Source organism: Myotis daubentonii, chromosome 2 (genome assembly GCF_963259705.1).
Source record: "Myotis daubentonii chromosome 2, mMyoDau2.1, whole genome shotgun sequence".
In the NCBI taxonomy this organism is placed as follows: domain Eukaryota; kingdom Metazoa; phylum Chordata; class Mammalia; order Chiroptera; family Vespertilionidae; genus Myotis; species Myotis daubentonii.
The window spans coordinates 126,258,415-126,276,176 of NC_081841.1; the positions used below are offsets into that span (position 1 = coordinate 126,258,415).

Consider the following 17,762-nt stretch of genomic DNA (forward strand, 5'->3'; position numbering starts at 1 on the left):
TTTATACTTTTTGTTGGTGGTTTTGCTATTTAAAGTGCCCTCAAGCATAGTGCTAAAGTGCTGTCTAGTTTTCCTAAGCACAAGAAAGCTGATGTGCCTTACAGAGAAAATGTATGCATTAGATATGTTTCTTTCAGGAACAAGTCACAGTGCTTTTGGCCCTGAATTGAATGATATGGATCAGCAAAATATATTGAATAATGTGTCTTTAAACAAAAAACACACATAAAACAAATTTATGTGTTGAGCAGTTGATGAAAATACTTTTCCCAGAGACTCACAGGAACTTAACCCTGTATTTCCCTCAGGAGCAACGCTTCAGTATTCAATTCAGTGTTCATGGCAACTTTCCAGAACATTAACTACTACAGATAATAAGAATCAAGTATTTATTTGTTTATATTTAAAAGTCAACTCTGAGTGTGACCTGGGTCTGAGGATAATCTGTGCAGGTGCAAAGACATTTGTTTTTTGTCCTTCCCATCCATGGAATGTGGCAGATGGGAAGTGGGATATGATGGTTAAAACCTGGCGCTTCCCCAGTCCAGACTTGGGTTGGAATCCCGCTTGCCTGCTTACTGTTTTGTGTCTCTGGCATGTGGTTTAACCTCCCTGTATTGTGCTTTCATTGGTAAAATAGGGGAAGTATCAGTCCTCGCCTCATAGAGGTTCAAGCACAAATACAGGCATGCGTAAGACTTAGCCAGTACATGACAAAGACTAAATGTTCAATGAAGGTTTGCTTCTGTGATCACTCAGAATTGATTATTTGTAAAGTCCTTCTAGGGAAACTATATTCAGAATCTACAGTATGCTCTGTACTGTGGGAGCTGTTTTGCCATCATTGTTTCATTTAATTCTCACAATATGTGCCAACTAATAGGAGTCAAATGGTGAATGATAAATATGAACCTTGGCTCATGTTAAACTGTACTGTTGAGGAAGGGGCACAGAGGAGGCTTAATTGAATCACTGTTTTCTTTCTTAAGGCTGGGTGATGGGTACCCAGGTATTTGTTACATTAGTCTCTACCTTTTTCTTGTCAGTATATTTTATTGAAGATGCTTCCAAGAGCAACGCATGTTTATTTCAGCAAATTAAAAGTACAACAAGCAAAAATCCTTACACCTACCCTCCAGAAGTATTCGCTGTTAACTTTTTGGACTGTGCATGTATTTTTTAAAACAAAATCAAGATCATGTGCTACATACCTGTAACTGAATGTTCACTGCCTGTGCTCTTCCATGTATTGTATAGGCTCTCTTGCATTTCACTGTGGAGTGCACCATATATATTTAGCCAGTAGCTTCTTATGGATGTTTAGATTGCTCCCCACTTCATTATAAATATGCTGTAACAAGCACCATTCTATATCTCCACTTGTGCACATTAGCATTTCTGTTGGATGTCAGCATTAGGATTCGTGTTGCATGGTTAAGAATTAAAGTATATCATGGAAATGTCCTCAGGAGTAGTGCTCCTGTCAACACCTGAGTGCATGCCCACTCTCTATGACTCAGCAGCTCTGGATTCTCTAAATTTGTGACAGTCTGAAGCAAAACCAAGTATTTCAGTCTTTTAATATGCATGCCTTTGATCATTACTGAGATGATGTGCTTTTCACATTGTTACTGGTTAAATGCATTTCTCCACTCGTGTATTGCCTGTTCTCATCCTTTGTGCATTTTTACATTTGTTTCTCACTGATTTATCCAGGAATTCCTTTGGATACTACTTTTTAAACATGTATATATAGTGCTTTGTAATTTATAAAGCACTTTTCATATGTATAATCCTATCTAATAAAAGAGTAATATGCAAATTAATCCTCGCTCTGTCACAAAGATGGTGGCAGCCACGGAGCTGGAGTGAGCAGGAGGCTTGGGGTGCCCCCGGCAATGGAGGAAGCCAAGCTTCCCTCCTGCCCTGGCTCTGGGCTCCCCTCAAGGCTACAAAGTTTCAATTATAGAAGATAAATAAATCCCAGATACCTGCTTCCATCCTGCAGCCCTGGCCAGCCTGAAAACGGCCCTCAGCCCCTCACCCAAGCTGGCCAGGCACCCCAGTAGGGACCTCCACCCTGAAGGAGGTGTGACCAGCCTGCAAACAGCCATCAGTCCCTCACCCAGGGTGGCCAGGCACCCCAGTGGGGACCCCCAACCTGAAAGGGGTGTGACCAGCCTGAAAAGGGCCTTCAGCCCCTCAGCCAGGCTGGCCAGGCACCCCAGTGGGACCCCCACCCTGATCCGGGACACCCTTCAGGGCAAAACAGCTGGCCCCCACCCGTGCACCAGGCCTCCATCCCATATAATAAAAGGGTAATATGCAAATTGACCCTAACAGCAGAACAACTGGGAATGACTGGTCACTATGACACACACTGACCACCAGGGGGCATATGCTCAATGCAGGAGCTGCCCCCTGGTGGTCAGTGTGCTCCCACAGCGGGAGCTCTGCTCAGCCACAAGCCAGGCTGATGGCTGCCAGCATAGTGGTGATGGCAGGAGCCTCTCTCGCCTCCTCAGCAGCGCTAAGGATGTCCGACTGCAGTTTAGGCCTGCTCCCCGCTGGCAAGTGGACATCCCTTGAGGGCTCCCGGGCTGCCAGAGGGATATCTGACTGCCAGCTTAGGCCCGATCCCCCAGGGAGCGGGCCTAAGCCAGTAGGTGGTCATACCTGTGAGAGGGCATATGCCCAGCTGAGGACCCTCCCCCCCCTGCCCAGTGCACAAATTTTTGTGCACCAGGCCTCTATGCGAGAGTCCACGGCCAGCATGCCTTTCGTGGGTTCAAAGACTTGGAGGGAGGGCTGATGTGCAAATTATACACAAGACGGAATATTAATTTTTATAATTACCGGGGGAACCAGAGAATAACTCAACTAAAGAAGTCGAGTTCTCCCCGTTGCTCCTTTCCCAGCTGCTTTTATTAGCTAGGATACACAATTGCCTTTAGGAATGCAAACAGACATATCAATGGTAATGTTTAGCAAACAGTAAGATTGCCAGGTGTTGGGGGAGTTTGCTTTAGGCCATTGAGTCAGCAGCAGGCAATAAAATGTAGATATTCACTCTATGAATATCAAAAGGAGTCCTAGTCAGCCTTCTGCCAGACTCCTCACATTTATATCAATTACTGTTGATCTTGGTCTCCAGCACCTCTAGTATCCTATAATCCCATTTTGAGTTTCTCTCTGTGGCCTCATGTCAGCCTGAAGAAATTCTGACTTGCCCACCTCCAAAACCCCTTAACCTTCTGCTAATGAGAGACCCAGTCTGGACTCCTGCCAGATGGCAGACCCTAAGTCTCACTGCAGTTTACACCGCCCATCTTCAAAATTCAGCAGTACGTTGTTGGGAAGGTTCTATTTTTCCAACATATGTTCCACAAAAGGAAAGCACATGAATGGCCATGATTTAAGGCCTCCAGTCCCTGCCACCACTTTCCCAGCTGCTGTGAGGTTGAGTATGGCATTAGCAGCACGTAATCAGCAATCAGCAAGGAGCCTTGCATGAAATGGGAGGTGGGGCCACCAAGGTAGCTTTTCAGCATCAGCTGATTGGTGCTCATCCCCTGTGTGCTCCACAGAGTTCATGAAGCGGCTCCGGTACTGCGAATACCTGGGCAAGTATTTCTGCGACTGCTGCCACTCCTATGCGGAGTCCTGCATCCCTGCGCGGATCCTGACCATGTGGGACTTCAGGAAGTACTACGTTAGCAATTTCTCCAAATGGCTGCTGGATAGCATATGGCACCAGCCCATTTTCAATTTGCTGAACATCAGCCTCAGCCGGTATGCGAAGGCCAAGGAGCTGGACAGAGTGAAGGTGAGCAGCAACCTTTGGGGGAAGCCAGGCCAGCGGCTGAAAGGGTCCTGCTGCCGCAAATATACACTGCGCCGTCACGGGGGACCCAGTTCAGACAGACCCTCTGCGGGGCGGGTTTACTGTTGTCCAGTGGATGGAGTTTATGCCTCAGGGCCCCTCGCCTGCACTGGCTCTTGCAAAGGCACCATGTCAAATTTTATATTTATGCATAGTTTTGCATCTACACATAGCTTTTAAATTTTATTACTTTTAAATAAAATTGTATATGTTTGAGTGAACAACATGACTTGTTACACATAGTAAAATGATTACTACTCAACATATCCATCTCCTCACACAGTTACCTTTATGTATTTGTGTGTGTGTGTGTGTGTGTGTGTGTGTGTGTGTGTGTGTGGTGAGAGCACCTGGAATCTAATGTTAACAAATTTCCAATATTCAATACAGTATTGTTAACTATAGTCATCATGCTGTACATTAGACCTCTAGATGTATTCATTCTATATAACTGCAACAATGTGCCCCTTAACCAACAGCTCCCATTTCCTCTACCTCCTTGTCCCGGAGAACCAGCATTCTACTCTCTGCTTCTATGTACTTAACATTTTTAGATTCCACATACAAGTGAGACCATGCCTTTTTTTTTTTATGTCTGGCTTAATTAATGTCTTCCAGGTTCATCATGTTGTTGCAAGCGACAGGATCTTTTTCTTTTATACATAGTTGCTTATTTTTCTTAAAGAAAGCCAATGTTATGTAAACTTCAGGATCCACAAAAACTAGGTCCATCCTGAAGCCTCTGCAAGTTTCAGGACTCAGTCTTGAACTCTTGCTGTATAGACTTTACTTCAAAAGCTTGTTTTATAGTGTTATAGCATTTCAAGGTTAGAAATAACATTTAAATTTGACATACATTTCCGGTGTTATTTATTACATAATGAGTATCCCATTTTGTTTCTGACTTTAGGAAATCCAGGAGCAGCTATTTCATATCAAGAAGCTATTAAAGACCTGCAGATTTGCTGAAAGGTACCACTGTTGGCTGGGACAGTCTGGGCATGTGAGTTGGGAGGATAATAACTTGCACACATTTGCTAATCCTCTATGTGCCTCCTGGCTTGGCCCCTCCAATACACAGGGCCTCTCCATATTCCTTCAGTATTGGGAGGGGGATTGGTTCCAGGAACACTAGGATATCAAGTGCTCAATACTCTTTTATAAAATGGCACTAGAGGCCCAGTGCACAAAATTTGTGCACTGGGGGGTGGGGTTCCCTCAGCCCAGCCTGCCCCTCTCACAGTCCGGGAGCCTTCAGTGGATGTCCTACTGATGGCCACAGTCTGGCAGCAGAGGCTTGGAGCAGGTGCCCCGTGTGTGTGTGTGTGTGTGTGTGTGTGTGTGTCCCCACTGGGGGTCTGACCCCAGCCACACCACGGAGGCTTGGAGCAGGAGCTCCTCTGTGTTGATCTCTCAGGCTCCTGGCCTCCACTGCATGTTGTACTTTCCCTTGAGCTATGGCCAGGATGGGGGTGCTGCTTGCAAGCTGGGCTTTCTCGCTCCCGGATCGCCATGGCGACCGGGGAGCAGGCCCAGCTTGGAGCTGCCCACAGGCCGGGCTTGCTTTCCTGCTCCCGGATCACCATGGCGACCGGGGAGCAGGGAAAGTTTGGGGCTGCCCACAGGCCAGGCTTGCTTTCCTGCTCCCAGATCCTCATGGCGACTGGGGAGAAGGTGCAGCTGGGGGCTGCCCGCAGGCTGGGCTTGCTTTCCTGCTCCCAGATCACCATGGCAACTGGGGAACAGGCAAAGTTTGGGGCTGCCCGCAGGCCAGACTTGCTTTCCTGCTCCCGGATCCTCATGGTGACCCGGGAGAAGGCGCATCTGGGGGCTGCCCGCAGGCCGGGCTTGCTTTCCTGCTCCTGGATCAGGCACAGCTGGGGGCTGCCTACAGGCCGCACTTTTCTACTTACCGATGGCCGGATCACCACAGCGACCCAGGGCCCAGCGGCACTTTCCTGATCTCCAAAAGTCATAGGGTGTGGGGCTTAGCAGTGCAGGGCTTAGGCGGCAGGGGGGTCCTGGCTGGGGGCTCAGGTGGCACACAGGGGTCCCGGCTGGGGGCGGGGCTTATGCCTCGCTGCCCAGGGCTGTACATGGGGCCCGGATGGCAGCTCGCGCTGTCCTGCCGTGCTTGTAGTATAGGATAGAGGTCTGGTGCATGGGTGGGGGCCGGCTGGTTTGCCCTGAAAGTGTCCCGGATCAGGGTGGGGGTCCCCACTGGGGTGCCTGGCTAGCCTGGATGACGGGATGAAGGCTGTTTGCAGCTGGTCACACCCCCTTCAGGGTGGGGGTCCCCACTGAGGTGCCTGGCCAGTCTGGGTGAGGGCCTGAGAGCCATTTTCAGGCTGGAGGGCAACTTAAGCTCCCAGCCTCTCCTTTTATTTCTTTTTTCTTTTATTCTGGGATTTATTTACCTTCTATAGCTGTCACTGGAGCTGAGAGCCGGCTCCAGCTCTGAGGGCTGAAAGCAGGTTTCTAGGTTTGATTGGCTTCTATAATTGAAACTCTGTTGCCATCACTGCAGCTCTAAGCTCTGAGGCCAAAGCTGGCTGAAAGCAGGTCTCTGGAGCTTGTTTAGCTTTTATAATTGCAACATAGTTGCTTAGAGTGCAGCTCAGAGGCCGGCAGCGACAGGCCTGGAACGTTGGCTTTCTCCGTCACTGGAGCAAGCAAGCCTCCTGTTTGCTTCAGCTGCGTGGCTGTCGGCCGCCATCTTGGTTGGCAGTTAATTTGCATATCCTGCTGATTAGCCAGTGGGAAGGGTGTCATGGTTATGGTCAATTTGCATGTTTCTCTTTTATTAGATAGGACTAGAGGCCCGGTGCACAAAAATTTGTGCACTTGGGGGGGAAGGGGGGCCCCTCAGCCTGGCCTGTGCCCTCTTGCAGTCTGGAACCCCTCAGGGGCTGACCACCTGCTGGCTTAGGCCCGCTCCCAGGGGGATTGGGCCTAAAATGGCAATAAGACATCCCTCTGGCAGCCCAGCAGCCCTCGGGGGATGCCCACTTGCCAGCAGGGAGCAGACCTAAGCTACAGTCGGACATCCTTAGCACTGCTGAGGAGGCAGGAGAGGCTCCCACCACCACTGCTGTACTGGCAGCCATCAGCCTGGCTTGCGGCTGAGCAGAGCTCCTCCCATGTGAGAGCGCACTGACCACCAGGGGGAAGCCCCTGCATTGAGCGTCTGTCCCCTGGTGGTCAGTGTGTGTCATAGTGACCAGTCATTCCCAGTTGTTCTGCTGTTAGGGTCAGTTTGCATATTACCTTTTATTATATAGGATAGAGGCCTGGTGCACGGGTGGGGGCCGGCTGGTTTGCCCTGAAGGGTGTCCCGGATCAGGGTGGGGGTCCCCACTGGGGTGCCTGGCCAGCCTGGATGAGGGGATGATGGCTGTTTGCAGCTGGTCACACCCCCTTCAGGGTGGGGGTCCCCACTGGGGTGCCTGGCCAGTCTGGGTGAGGAGCTGAGCCAGCTTTAGCTCTGAGGCTTGGCTCCAGCTCTGAGACCTCGGCTGCTGAAAGCAGGTATCTGGGTTTGTTTGAGTTCTATAATTGTAATGCTGTTGCGGTCCTGCTAGCTCCAGCTCTGACGGCTGAAAGCAGGTTTCTGGGGTTTATTTACCTTCTATAATTGCAACATTGTTTCTTAGACTGAAGCTCAGAGGCCGGCAGCGGCAGGCAGGGAATGTTGGCTTCCTCTGTCACTGGAGCAAGCAAGCCTCCTGTTCACTTCAGCTGCCTGGCTTCCGGCCGCCATCTTGGCTGGCAGTTAATTTGCATATCTCGCTGATTAGCCTATGGGAAGGGTAGCGAAGTTACGGTTAATTACCATGTTTCTCTATTATTAGATAGGATAATATTTGCATATAACCTATATTTGTATATAGGCTACAGCAGGACATCATGTCATTCACATGGACTCAGCGTAGTTCTTGGTGCATGGTCACTTCAAGTTTGGAACTTTCTGGTATATATTTTTTCTGAATATTTTTTTTATCTGTGTTTGGTTGAATCCTTGGATGCTAAACCTAGCCCACAGATACAGAGGGCTGACTGTAATTACCTCATGTCTCTCCTTGGGAATGTAAACCTTTTTAGAGTTATTAAACCTTATAGCTCAGTATTAGTGAATTTACTTTTTTAAGAAGAATGGGTCAGGGTGAGACAACTCTAGCCAGTGGCCTTTTTATTATTTTTAAATTGTGGTAAAATAAACATAACATGAAATTTTCCATCATACGGTAACCACTTTTTAAGTATACAGTTCAGGGGGTTAAGTACATTCACATTGTTGTACAACCATCACCAATATCCATCTCCAGAACTCTTTCCATATTGCAAAACTGAAATTCTGTGTCCATTAAACAATAACTCCCCAGTTACCCTTCCCCTCAAGTCTCCGGCAATAACCATTCTACTTTATGTACCTATGAATTTGACTACTTAAGTACCATATATAAGTGGAGTCATACAGTATTTTGTGACTGGCTTATTTTACTTACCATGATGTCCTCAAGCTCTGTCTAAGTTATAGCATGTAGCAGAATGCCCTTCCTTTTTAAGGCTAAATGTATGTATATACCACATTTGTTTGTCCATTCATCCATCTCAGGTTGCTTTCACCTTTTGTGAATAGTGTTTCTGTGAGCATAGGTGTACTAATGGCTTTTTAAAAACACCCTGAATGCTATGTCAAACTTTTATTGGGTATAATAGTATTCTTGAGTATGATCTGGGATAAATTTAAGTATTTTCCTATTAATGATAGATTTTTAGCCAAACAGATTTTAAATATCTTAATATTACATAAAATAGATTTGAATATATTTATAGATATTAAACCTAATAGAGTTACAATATTTAATAGATATTTAAATATATTTCTTATATCTTTTGTTATTTAAAAAACTAATTACTTAGCATAATACCCTCTAGGTCCATCCATGTTATCACAAATGGTAAGATTCCATTCTTTTTATGGCCAAGTAATATTCCATTGTATATATATATATATATATATATATATATATATATATATATATATATATACCACATCTTCTCTATCCAGTTGTCTATTGATGGACACTTGGGTTGCTTTCATAGCTTGGCTATTGTAAATAGTGCTGCAGTGAACATAGGGATTCATATGTATTTTCAAATTAGTGGTTTGGATTTCTTCAGATAAATACCCAGAAGTGAGATTGCTGGGTCATATGGAAGTTTTATTTTTAATTTTTTGAGGAACATTCATACTGTGAAATAAGTCAGTCAGAGAAAAACAAAGACCATATAATTTTACTTATATGTGGAATCTAAAATACAAAATAAACAAATAAACTAGACTTATCAGGGGATAAATAACTATGCTATACTAATATACTTAAACTAATATAGTATTGAATGTCACTGTAATTGAAAAATAAATTGTTATTTTAAAGAAACCTAAGTTTTAGCTGAATCTCTGCCCACATCCATAGGTATGTCCTTAGGATAAACTTCTCAAAGTGAAATTTCTGGAAGCTATGGCCATAGAGGTATAGGCATGAATTTTTTGACAGAGATAGAGATTTTTAAGTGGAAAAAGAGTATGTTAAAGAGTTAAGATGATTGTAATAGGATCATAGGATTAGAGACATATCTTTTTGTTTGTTTTAAAGCTTCTTTCAGTTTTTTTTAAATAATTAAATTTTTATTGTTCAGATTATTACAGTTGTTTCTCTTTTTTCCCCCCATAGCTCCCCTCCACCCAGTTCCCACTGCCCTCTGCCCTCCCCCTCCCCCTCCCCGCACTGTCCTCATCCATAGGTGCACGATTTTTGTCCAGTCTCTTCCCACATCCCCCCCCACCCCTTTGCCCCCTAAGAATAGTTAGTGCACTCTCTTTCTATGCCCCTGATTCTATTATAATCACCAGTTTATTCTGTTCATCAGATTATTCATTCACTTGATTTTTAGATTCACTTGTTGATAGATGTGTATTTGTTGTTTGTAATTTGTAACTTTACCTTCTTCTTCTTCCTCCTCTTCTTAAAGGATACCTTTCAGCATTTCATATAATACTGGTTTGGTGGTGATGAACTCCTTTAGCTTTTCCTTATCTGTAAAGCTCTTCATCTGACCTTCAATTTTGAATGATAGCTTTGCTGGATAAAGTAATCTTGGTTGTAGGTTCTTGGCATTCATCTTTGAATATTGAATATTTTGAATATTTCTTGCCACTCCCTTCTGGCCTGCAAAGTTTCTGTTGAGAAATCAGCTGACAGTCGTATGGGTACTCCCTTGTAGGTAACTGACTGTCTTTCTCTTGCTGCTTTTAAGAGACTCTCTTTGTCTTTTGCTCTTGGCATTTTAATGATGATGTGTCTTGGTGTGGTCCTCTTTGGATTCCTTTTGTTTGGGGTTTTCTGTGCTTCCTGGACTTGTAAGTCTATTTCTTTCACCAGGTAGGGGAAGTTTTCTGTCGTTATTCCTTCAAATAGGTTTTCAATATCTTGCTCTCTCTCTTCTTCTGGCACCCCTATAATTCGGATGTTGGTATGCTTGAAGGTGTCCCAGAGGCTCCTTACACTATCTCCGTATTTTTGGATTCTTTTTTCATTTTGCTTTTCCGGTTGGGTGTTTTTTGTGTCTTAGTATTTCAAATCTTTGGCCTGATTCTTGCAATCCTCTAGTCTGCTGTTGGAACTCTGCATAATATCCTTTATTTCAGTCATTGTATGCTTAATTTCTAGTTGGTCCTTTTTCATACCCTCGATGGTCTCACTAGATTTCTTGAGGATCTCACTACATTTATCGGCGGTCTCACCCGTCTTTTTGAGGGTCTTACTATATTTGTCAGCGGTTCCTAGAAAGTTCTTGAAAAACCTTAAAAGTGTGGTTTTGAACTCTATATCCAGTCGTTTGCTTTCCTCCATTTCTGTCATTTGTGTCCTGTTTCTTTGTCTCCGCATTTTGGCTGCTTCCCTGTGTTGACAGAGTGGCTTTGTGTGCTATGTGTCCTATAGGGCCCAGTGGCTCAGCCTCCCCAATTACCTGAGGTGGACACTCTTGGTGCACTCCTTTGTGGGCTTTGTGCACAGTCTTGTTGTAGTTAAGCTTTGATTGTTGTAGGCATCACTGGGAAGAATTGACCTCCAGGCCAATTGGCTGTGAGAATCAGCTGTGTCTACAGTGGGAGAACTTCTGTGCTGGAGATACCCCTCCAGGGCAATACTTGCTTCAGTGGGGCTTTGGTGCTCACTGAGTCTGCCCCCTGAATGTGTCCTTTATGGATCCGAGGAGCTGCAATCTGGATGGTCCCACTCTGACCACTGGGCACACTGGCTCCTGGATCTCTAAGGAGGTGCTAATCTAGCCTTTGCCTGAGGCTATCCAGCAGGAGCCAGTTGTGAAGCAATGCAAGTTGCCTGGGGCCTTGGGCCAGCTGCAATTTGTTAGGTAATTCTCAAATTGCAAAGGGCCAGGCCTTTCATATGCAAAAGCCTCCGTGTGTGGCTTTCGGCTTGGGTGGGGTGGGGTCCCAGGGGATCAACAGGGCAGAGCAAGCAGCTATGGCTGCCCTCAGAGGCCCCACTTCTCAGGGTCCCGGCAATCGCTGCAAGCACCTCTGAGAGAAAGCTGCCCTCGAGTTCCGACAGGTGCCAGACAGTCCAGTTTCTCCCGTATGAGTCTGGGTCCCCAGAGACTCCTCGGGAACTGGAGCTCAGAGCTTGAGACTCCCTCCCGATTCAAAAAGATAACTGTGTCCTCAGTCGCCAGCCCTCTCCGCATGCGCCTCTGTTCCTCTGTACTTCCACACCACACCTCCTCTGAGTCTCAGTATGCTTTTCTCTTTCCTTCTAGTTGTAGAATTTCCACTCAGCCAGCCTTCCTGTAGTTTTGGATGATGTCCGTTCCGTCTTTTATTTCTATTCTTGAAGTGGTTGTGCTAGGCAGCAATCTCCGGTGTTTACCTATGCCGCCATCTTAGTTTTTCTCTCGCTTCTTTCAGTTTTTAATCTTTACTTAATGATGATGTATTGCTTTTGAATTAAATTTCTTGGGGAGGAGCATGTCTTTAGTAGTCATTTAGGTTTGAGCTTTACCTCATGGCATTGCTGTGACAGGTTAATTATGCCTCAGACCCTCAGTTTTCTTGTATGTAGCATGTAACAATACCCACAATTCTTACCATCTACAACAATTTCTTGAATATCCATTCTGTGCTTCCGATGAACAAATCAACAGGACTCATGTTAAGTCCAGGGAGGGAATCGGCACAATAGTCCATTGCTGGATTTTGTCTTAGGCACATATGTACAGAGCCCTGAGAATGCGGAGGAGCATTTTGTTTGTAAGGGAAGGGAGCAGACAAGGCTTCCAGAGATAAAGCCTGAGCTGCAAGTGGAAGCAGGCTAAGGGAGTCCCCAGGCTGGATGGAAAATTAAATATGGTTTGGCTTCAGGTCCAGGGTACACAGTGGCTGCCTTGGGAATGCAGTGAGTGGTGATGCTTCTCATCACTGATTTAGGGAATTTAGGAGGAGGCCCAGGGGGTTCGGAGAAGGTTTGGTTCAGTTTGGAATGCCCTTGGTGCATCCACGTGCTGTGACCAGCTCACAGATGGATAGTCTTCAGCTCAGTTTTGAACTCAAGGATTTGGGAGTTATATGCCTGAGCAGTTATTTTTCTGCCATCTGGGGCAGCTGTCAGTGACAGACTTGAAATTGAGCTGGAATCAGTAAGATAGTGACTTTTATCCCAGTACACAGTTTTAAGACTTGAAATAACAGTCAATTTTCTTTTGCTTGGTCAGTCTGCAAGAAGCACATTTCTCTGCTGGTTCAGTTTTTTTGAAAACAGTATGGGATTTTACCTTGGCTTCCAAGTGAACTTGCAAAATCTAATATGTTGAATGAGTAAGGTTAACTTGTTCTTGGGGCTCTTTTAAAAAATTGAGTTAAAAAGTAATTGTGAATGCCAGGAGAAAACAATTACCTGCTCACCCCTTTCCTTCCTCTCCCCCAGCCTGTGTGGGTGGGTTCTTGAATCCTCTTTTTTTCTCTCTGGCAGTGCATTGAAAGAGTTTGAGCAGGTGCCCAGACATTTGACCGATGAGCTCTACCTGTTCTCCCTGGAGGACCTGGTCAGGGTCAAGAAAGGGCTGCTGGCACCCTCGCTCAAGGACATTCTGAACGCTTCCCTTGCCCACGTGGCCAGCTGTGAGGTGAGGTTCACAGGGGGCAGGTGTGTCCCTGAGCTGTCTCTGGTGCATCAGGGCCTGTGCTAGGTGTTCTACACTTTATATCATTTAACTTTTACAAATCCTGAAGAAAATGCTGGTAATACCCTTTCCAGATGGGAAAAATAAGGTTCACAGCTGTTAAAAGAGTCTAGGTCAGTGGTTCTCAATCTTCCTAATGCTGCGACCCTTTAATACAGTTCCTCATGTTGTGGTGACCCCCAACCATAAAATTATTTTTGTTGCTACTTCATAACTGTAATTTTGCTGTTATGAATCGTAATGTAAATATCTGATATGCAGGATGTATTTTCATTGTTACAAATTGAACATAATAAAAGCATAGTGATTAGTCACAAAAACAATATGTAATTATATATGTGTTTTCCGATGTTCTTAGGCGACCCCTGTGAAAGGGTCGTTAGATCCCCAAAGGGGTCACGACCCACAGGTTGAGAACCATTGGTCTAAGTAATCCTGTAGTAAGTATCAGGGCTGGGATGCAAGCCTGGGCCAAGAGGCTTCTTAGTCTGGGCTCCCAGCCCTGCTTGGGGTCTGCCTGGACTCCCATCTGTCCCATCTGTGCCAAATACAGCAATGTCAACTCAGGATCCAGTGGAGCAGGAGCTCTTTGTCTATAGGGACTGGAGAATTGCAGTGCAGCTATCAGAAACAAAATTAGATAATTTAAGAGTCCATATTTAAAATCATGATCTTGCTCTGGTGCCTTAATCCAACTCAATGTGATGTTTCTCCATGCAAAATGAATGCACATTTATTGTTCTCATCCGCTCATTGCAGCAGAATATAACATCTTGTTCCTTCCAGAGGCTGGAATTGTAGACATTTAAAATGGCTACTTATCAAATACTGTAAAAGTAGTGACTAAGATTCTCCGTCGAAAGAGACATTACCAATGAAGATTTTAACTTTTTGACTCTTACAGCTGTGTCAAGGAAAGGGCTTCATTTGTGAATTTTGCCGGAGTACAGCTGTCATCTTCCCATTTCAGATCACAACGTGTAGAAGATGTTCAGGTATCTTAATAAATGAATAACATAAGCTTATTAACGTAATAAGTACAGAGTTAACATTAATTTAATAACAAGCATGTTAACGTAAAAACCATTGAAACCTGTAAAGAATTTTTGTGAGTTTATTTGAGCCAAACTGTTGACATGTGCCAGGAAGCAGAACCTCAACGAACTGAGATAGTGCTCTGGAGATTGGTGGGTTACATTTGCATTTATACATTGCAATCAAAGGAAAGGGACGTAGGTGGGTTACATGAAATCCATTGGTGACAGACTAGAGAGGCGGGAGAAAGCAAAGCTGGGTGGGGGGAGGGGAACCCCTGGGATTGGATAAAAAGTAAAATCATGGGCACATACTTAGGTGGGTGCAGGAACAATTAACATGATAAGGAATTTGTGGTATCTGTCCTGGCGCCCAGCACATTAGGTTGTGCCCCAAGGGGTCTGGAAAAGGGAAGTTACAAGTTACCTAGACATTTTAAAGGGTATGTTATTATAGATGCAAAAAGACAGATAGGCTTAGTTAAGATAAATGTTGACCTTGTCAATGAAGATACAGGCCTAGGAGGTGACTACCCACCATAACTGCTTTTAGTGAAAGTTTAATTTCAGACCATCTTTTGTGGTTACTTTAAGTCTCTGAGTCTGTAAGACTGCCAGGCAGGCCTCCCCTGAGCTTGTCAGGTTAGCTTGTGGCCCCTTTCATCCACAAGCACAAAATTAGCTTAAGCTTGCCCTGGCTGGTTTGGCTCAGCGGACAGAGCATCAGACTTTTGACTGAAGGATCCCAGGTTCGATTCTGCTCAAGGTCATGTGCCCGGGTTGTGGGCTCAATCCCCACTAGGGAGTGTGATTCTCTCTCATTGTTGACATTTCCATCTCTCTCTACCTCTCCCTTCCTCTCTAAAATCAATAAGATATATATTTTTTAAAATTAGCTTAAGTTTAATAATAGCTAAATAACATTTCTTTAAATTATAATGGTGCTGGTGTGTGCTATATGTTGAATTGGAGCAAGTAAAGTTTTGGGTGCACAGGAAGGAGTATTTGGGTGCAGCAGGGATAAAGGGTGATGTCTCCTAGTACAGGGTTTGAAGAGAGGAAGTTTCGCCTGTGCCCAATTCTTCTATACCAGGGTAAGCTACAGCACCACATTTTGTAGTTGGATCGTGGTCATGCCAAACACTGAAGTGTTACCTCTGGCTTCATTTGCACTAGGATGGCAGAGTTGAAAAGTTGTTGTGGAGACCATATGGCCCACAGGACCTAAAACATTTACTATCTACCTGTTTACAGAAAAGGTTTGCAGATCCTTGTTCTACTCTATTAGTGCCCCAGGAAATACTGTGTTCTCTAAACTGTTTCATGGGAGAGATGTGGTAAGAAATCTGCCTTCGCCCTTGATATGAGCAGGCCCTCCTCTTAGACCACTCAAGTGTTGTTTCCCTGACTCATTAGGCAGTGTTCTCTGCAGAGAAACTCTGAGGCAGGGATTTGCATGCAGGAAGTTCACTGTGGCACATTCTTAGGCTCAACACCCATGGGGGTGATGACAGCAGGATTGGGTAGAGGGAGAAGCTGAGCTGTGATGTGGATGCAGTGAAGCTCAGCACATCTCACAGGGAGCTCTGAAGCAGGAATGGCCTTCAGCATTGTTTCAAATTGAGGAAAAGGGGCCATCCAAGTCTTTAAAACCCACATTGACCAGTCAATCACCCAACAGGCTGGTGCTAAAAAGGGGACATGACCTTGAGCAAGGCAGCTCTCTCCCATTAGGGCCATTTCCAGGGAAGGGACACCACCTCCTGAGCCGTTGGCTAACAATACTCTCAGCAGCTGGGGGAATGTCCCTTGGGCAGATCTGGGGGGCACGGCAGCATCCACTCATCAGGCCCTCAGAGGTCAATGTTCATGACCTGTTGGAGACTTTATAATCCCTCTGAGTTTCAATCTGCCTGATTTATTTTTAGAAGAATCTGGTTTCTGGACTCAGATCCTTTCTCTCCTGAGGATGAGTGTACATATGTGAGAAAACAAAATAGCCCCTTTGCTTATGGCTGTCCTTCTTGCTTGCAGAGTGCAGAGCTTGCTTTCACAAGCAGTGCTTCCAGTCCTCTGAGTGCCCCCGGTGTGCAAGGATCACAGCTAGGAGAAGAATTTTGAAAAGTTTGCCCTCTGCAGCGACATGATGCCCGAGTACTGTGAAAAAGACTGTTTAACACACCTTATCACAACACCAATTTGTATCTATTATTGATAACATTATTTTAGATATTGAGTATTATATATTAAGAAGAAAAATGGTCACTATTCTCTTTATTATATCTTTAGTATTTTAAAACAATGCAGATTTGTTGTCATTAAGTGAAGGGTTGTTACTGGCAGTTTTGTTTACAAGTAAATACTGCTACTGTTTATTCTAAGAGGTTTTTTTATACTAATAATGCATTTGAATAGTTGTATTTTACTAATTTTGGAGTTTATTTTTTTATGAATTTTAACTGACAGGATGAATTACTCCATTCTTCCTGCAAAGCTGTTTGTGAAATGGATTGGTACTTTCACTGATTAAAAATACAACCAAAAATCTCTTTGCTCAGGCTTTATTTTTGGCTTAAATGCCATTTTGTATTGTATCAGTCTTACAAACTTTATTTCAGGGTTTGCATAGAGAGTACACATTACTTGTGCAGTTACATCTATTTCAAAATGAGTTTGAGTTGCTTAACTGCCTGTGTAGATGCTGTTTGAATCATTTGCCTCTAGATGGCTCTCCTTCAGATGGCTCAAATCAAAAGCTGTTTTTGTCATCTCTGTTCAACACACTCAGTCAAGGGATGCATGGGTGAGTAGAACCTTACCCCTGCCCTTTAGGATGTTGTCTCATAGGTATAAAATTGAGCATAAGATATTTGAAGATGTAAATAAGGTGTGGGAAAATATTGCTAATAACAATGTGATAAAGTAGTACAAGTTGTTCCCTAATTCCATCCAGTCCTGTGTGTGTGTGTGTGTGTGTGTGTGTGTGTGTGTGTGTTATTCAGTTGGATAATATTGAGCACATGAAAGAAATTAGTATCTCCTATCAATGTGGTGTTTTCTCATCCTGTCACTTGTTTTCCCATCCTGATACTTCTGCCAGCTCTCTGCTCCCATTTATTATTTAAGCCATGTCTCTTTTAAAAAGAAATATTGTCACATGGGATAAGATAAATAAAAAACTAAAAAATATTTTATTCTTACCCAGAGCTTATATTCTATGTTAGGAATCAAGGGTCAGAGTGGAATGCTGACATTCCTTATAACAGCTCTATGAGGTTCATGTCAATATCTCCATTTTGCAATAAGGAAACTGAGGCTTCAAAAAGAGAAATAACGCACTAGGGCCCTATGAGTAGTGCATGGTAGAGGTGGGATTGGCATTTTACTTGGCCTGCCTCCAGAGCCGTGTTCCTACTCCCTACTTCTGTGGTATCCTTTAGAGGTAATATGAGCAAAAACAACTTTAACTTGTAAGTTTTGCTCCAATCTCAGTGAGTGGCATTGGGCTGAGTGGTTTCTCACATTGCCTTGCACTGATTTGAGGACATTGCTGTGACTCATGCTTTGCTTGAAGGTCTCTG

At 44.5% G+C, this 17,762-nt stretch overlaps 1 protein-coding gene across 7 annotated transcripts in view; it reads left to right on the top strand.

The window, feature by feature from the left end:
• The window catches only part of RUBCNL (rubicon like autophagy enhancer), a 76,413-nt gene extending 59,687 nt beyond the window's left edge, over nt 1–16,726 (top strand). For all 7 annotated transcript variants that reach the window (XM_059684476.1, XM_059684474.1, XM_059684475.1 and 4 more), the window contains 5 exons: nt 3,588–3,826; nt 4,794–4,855; nt 12,937–13,090; nt 14,052–14,142; nt 16,216–16,726. In XM_059684476.1, coding sequence (XP_059540459.1) covers nt 3,588–3,826; nt 4,794–4,855; nt 12,937–13,090; nt 14,052–14,142; nt 16,216–16,328 — 659 coding nt within the window. In that variant the 3' untranslated portion in view covers nt 16,329–16,726. The remainder of the gene's footprint in view (nt 1–3,587; nt 3,827–4,793; nt 4,856–12,936; nt 13,091–14,051; nt 14,143–16,215) is intronic.
• Nucleotides 16,727–17,762: the final 1,036 nt, after the last annotated feature.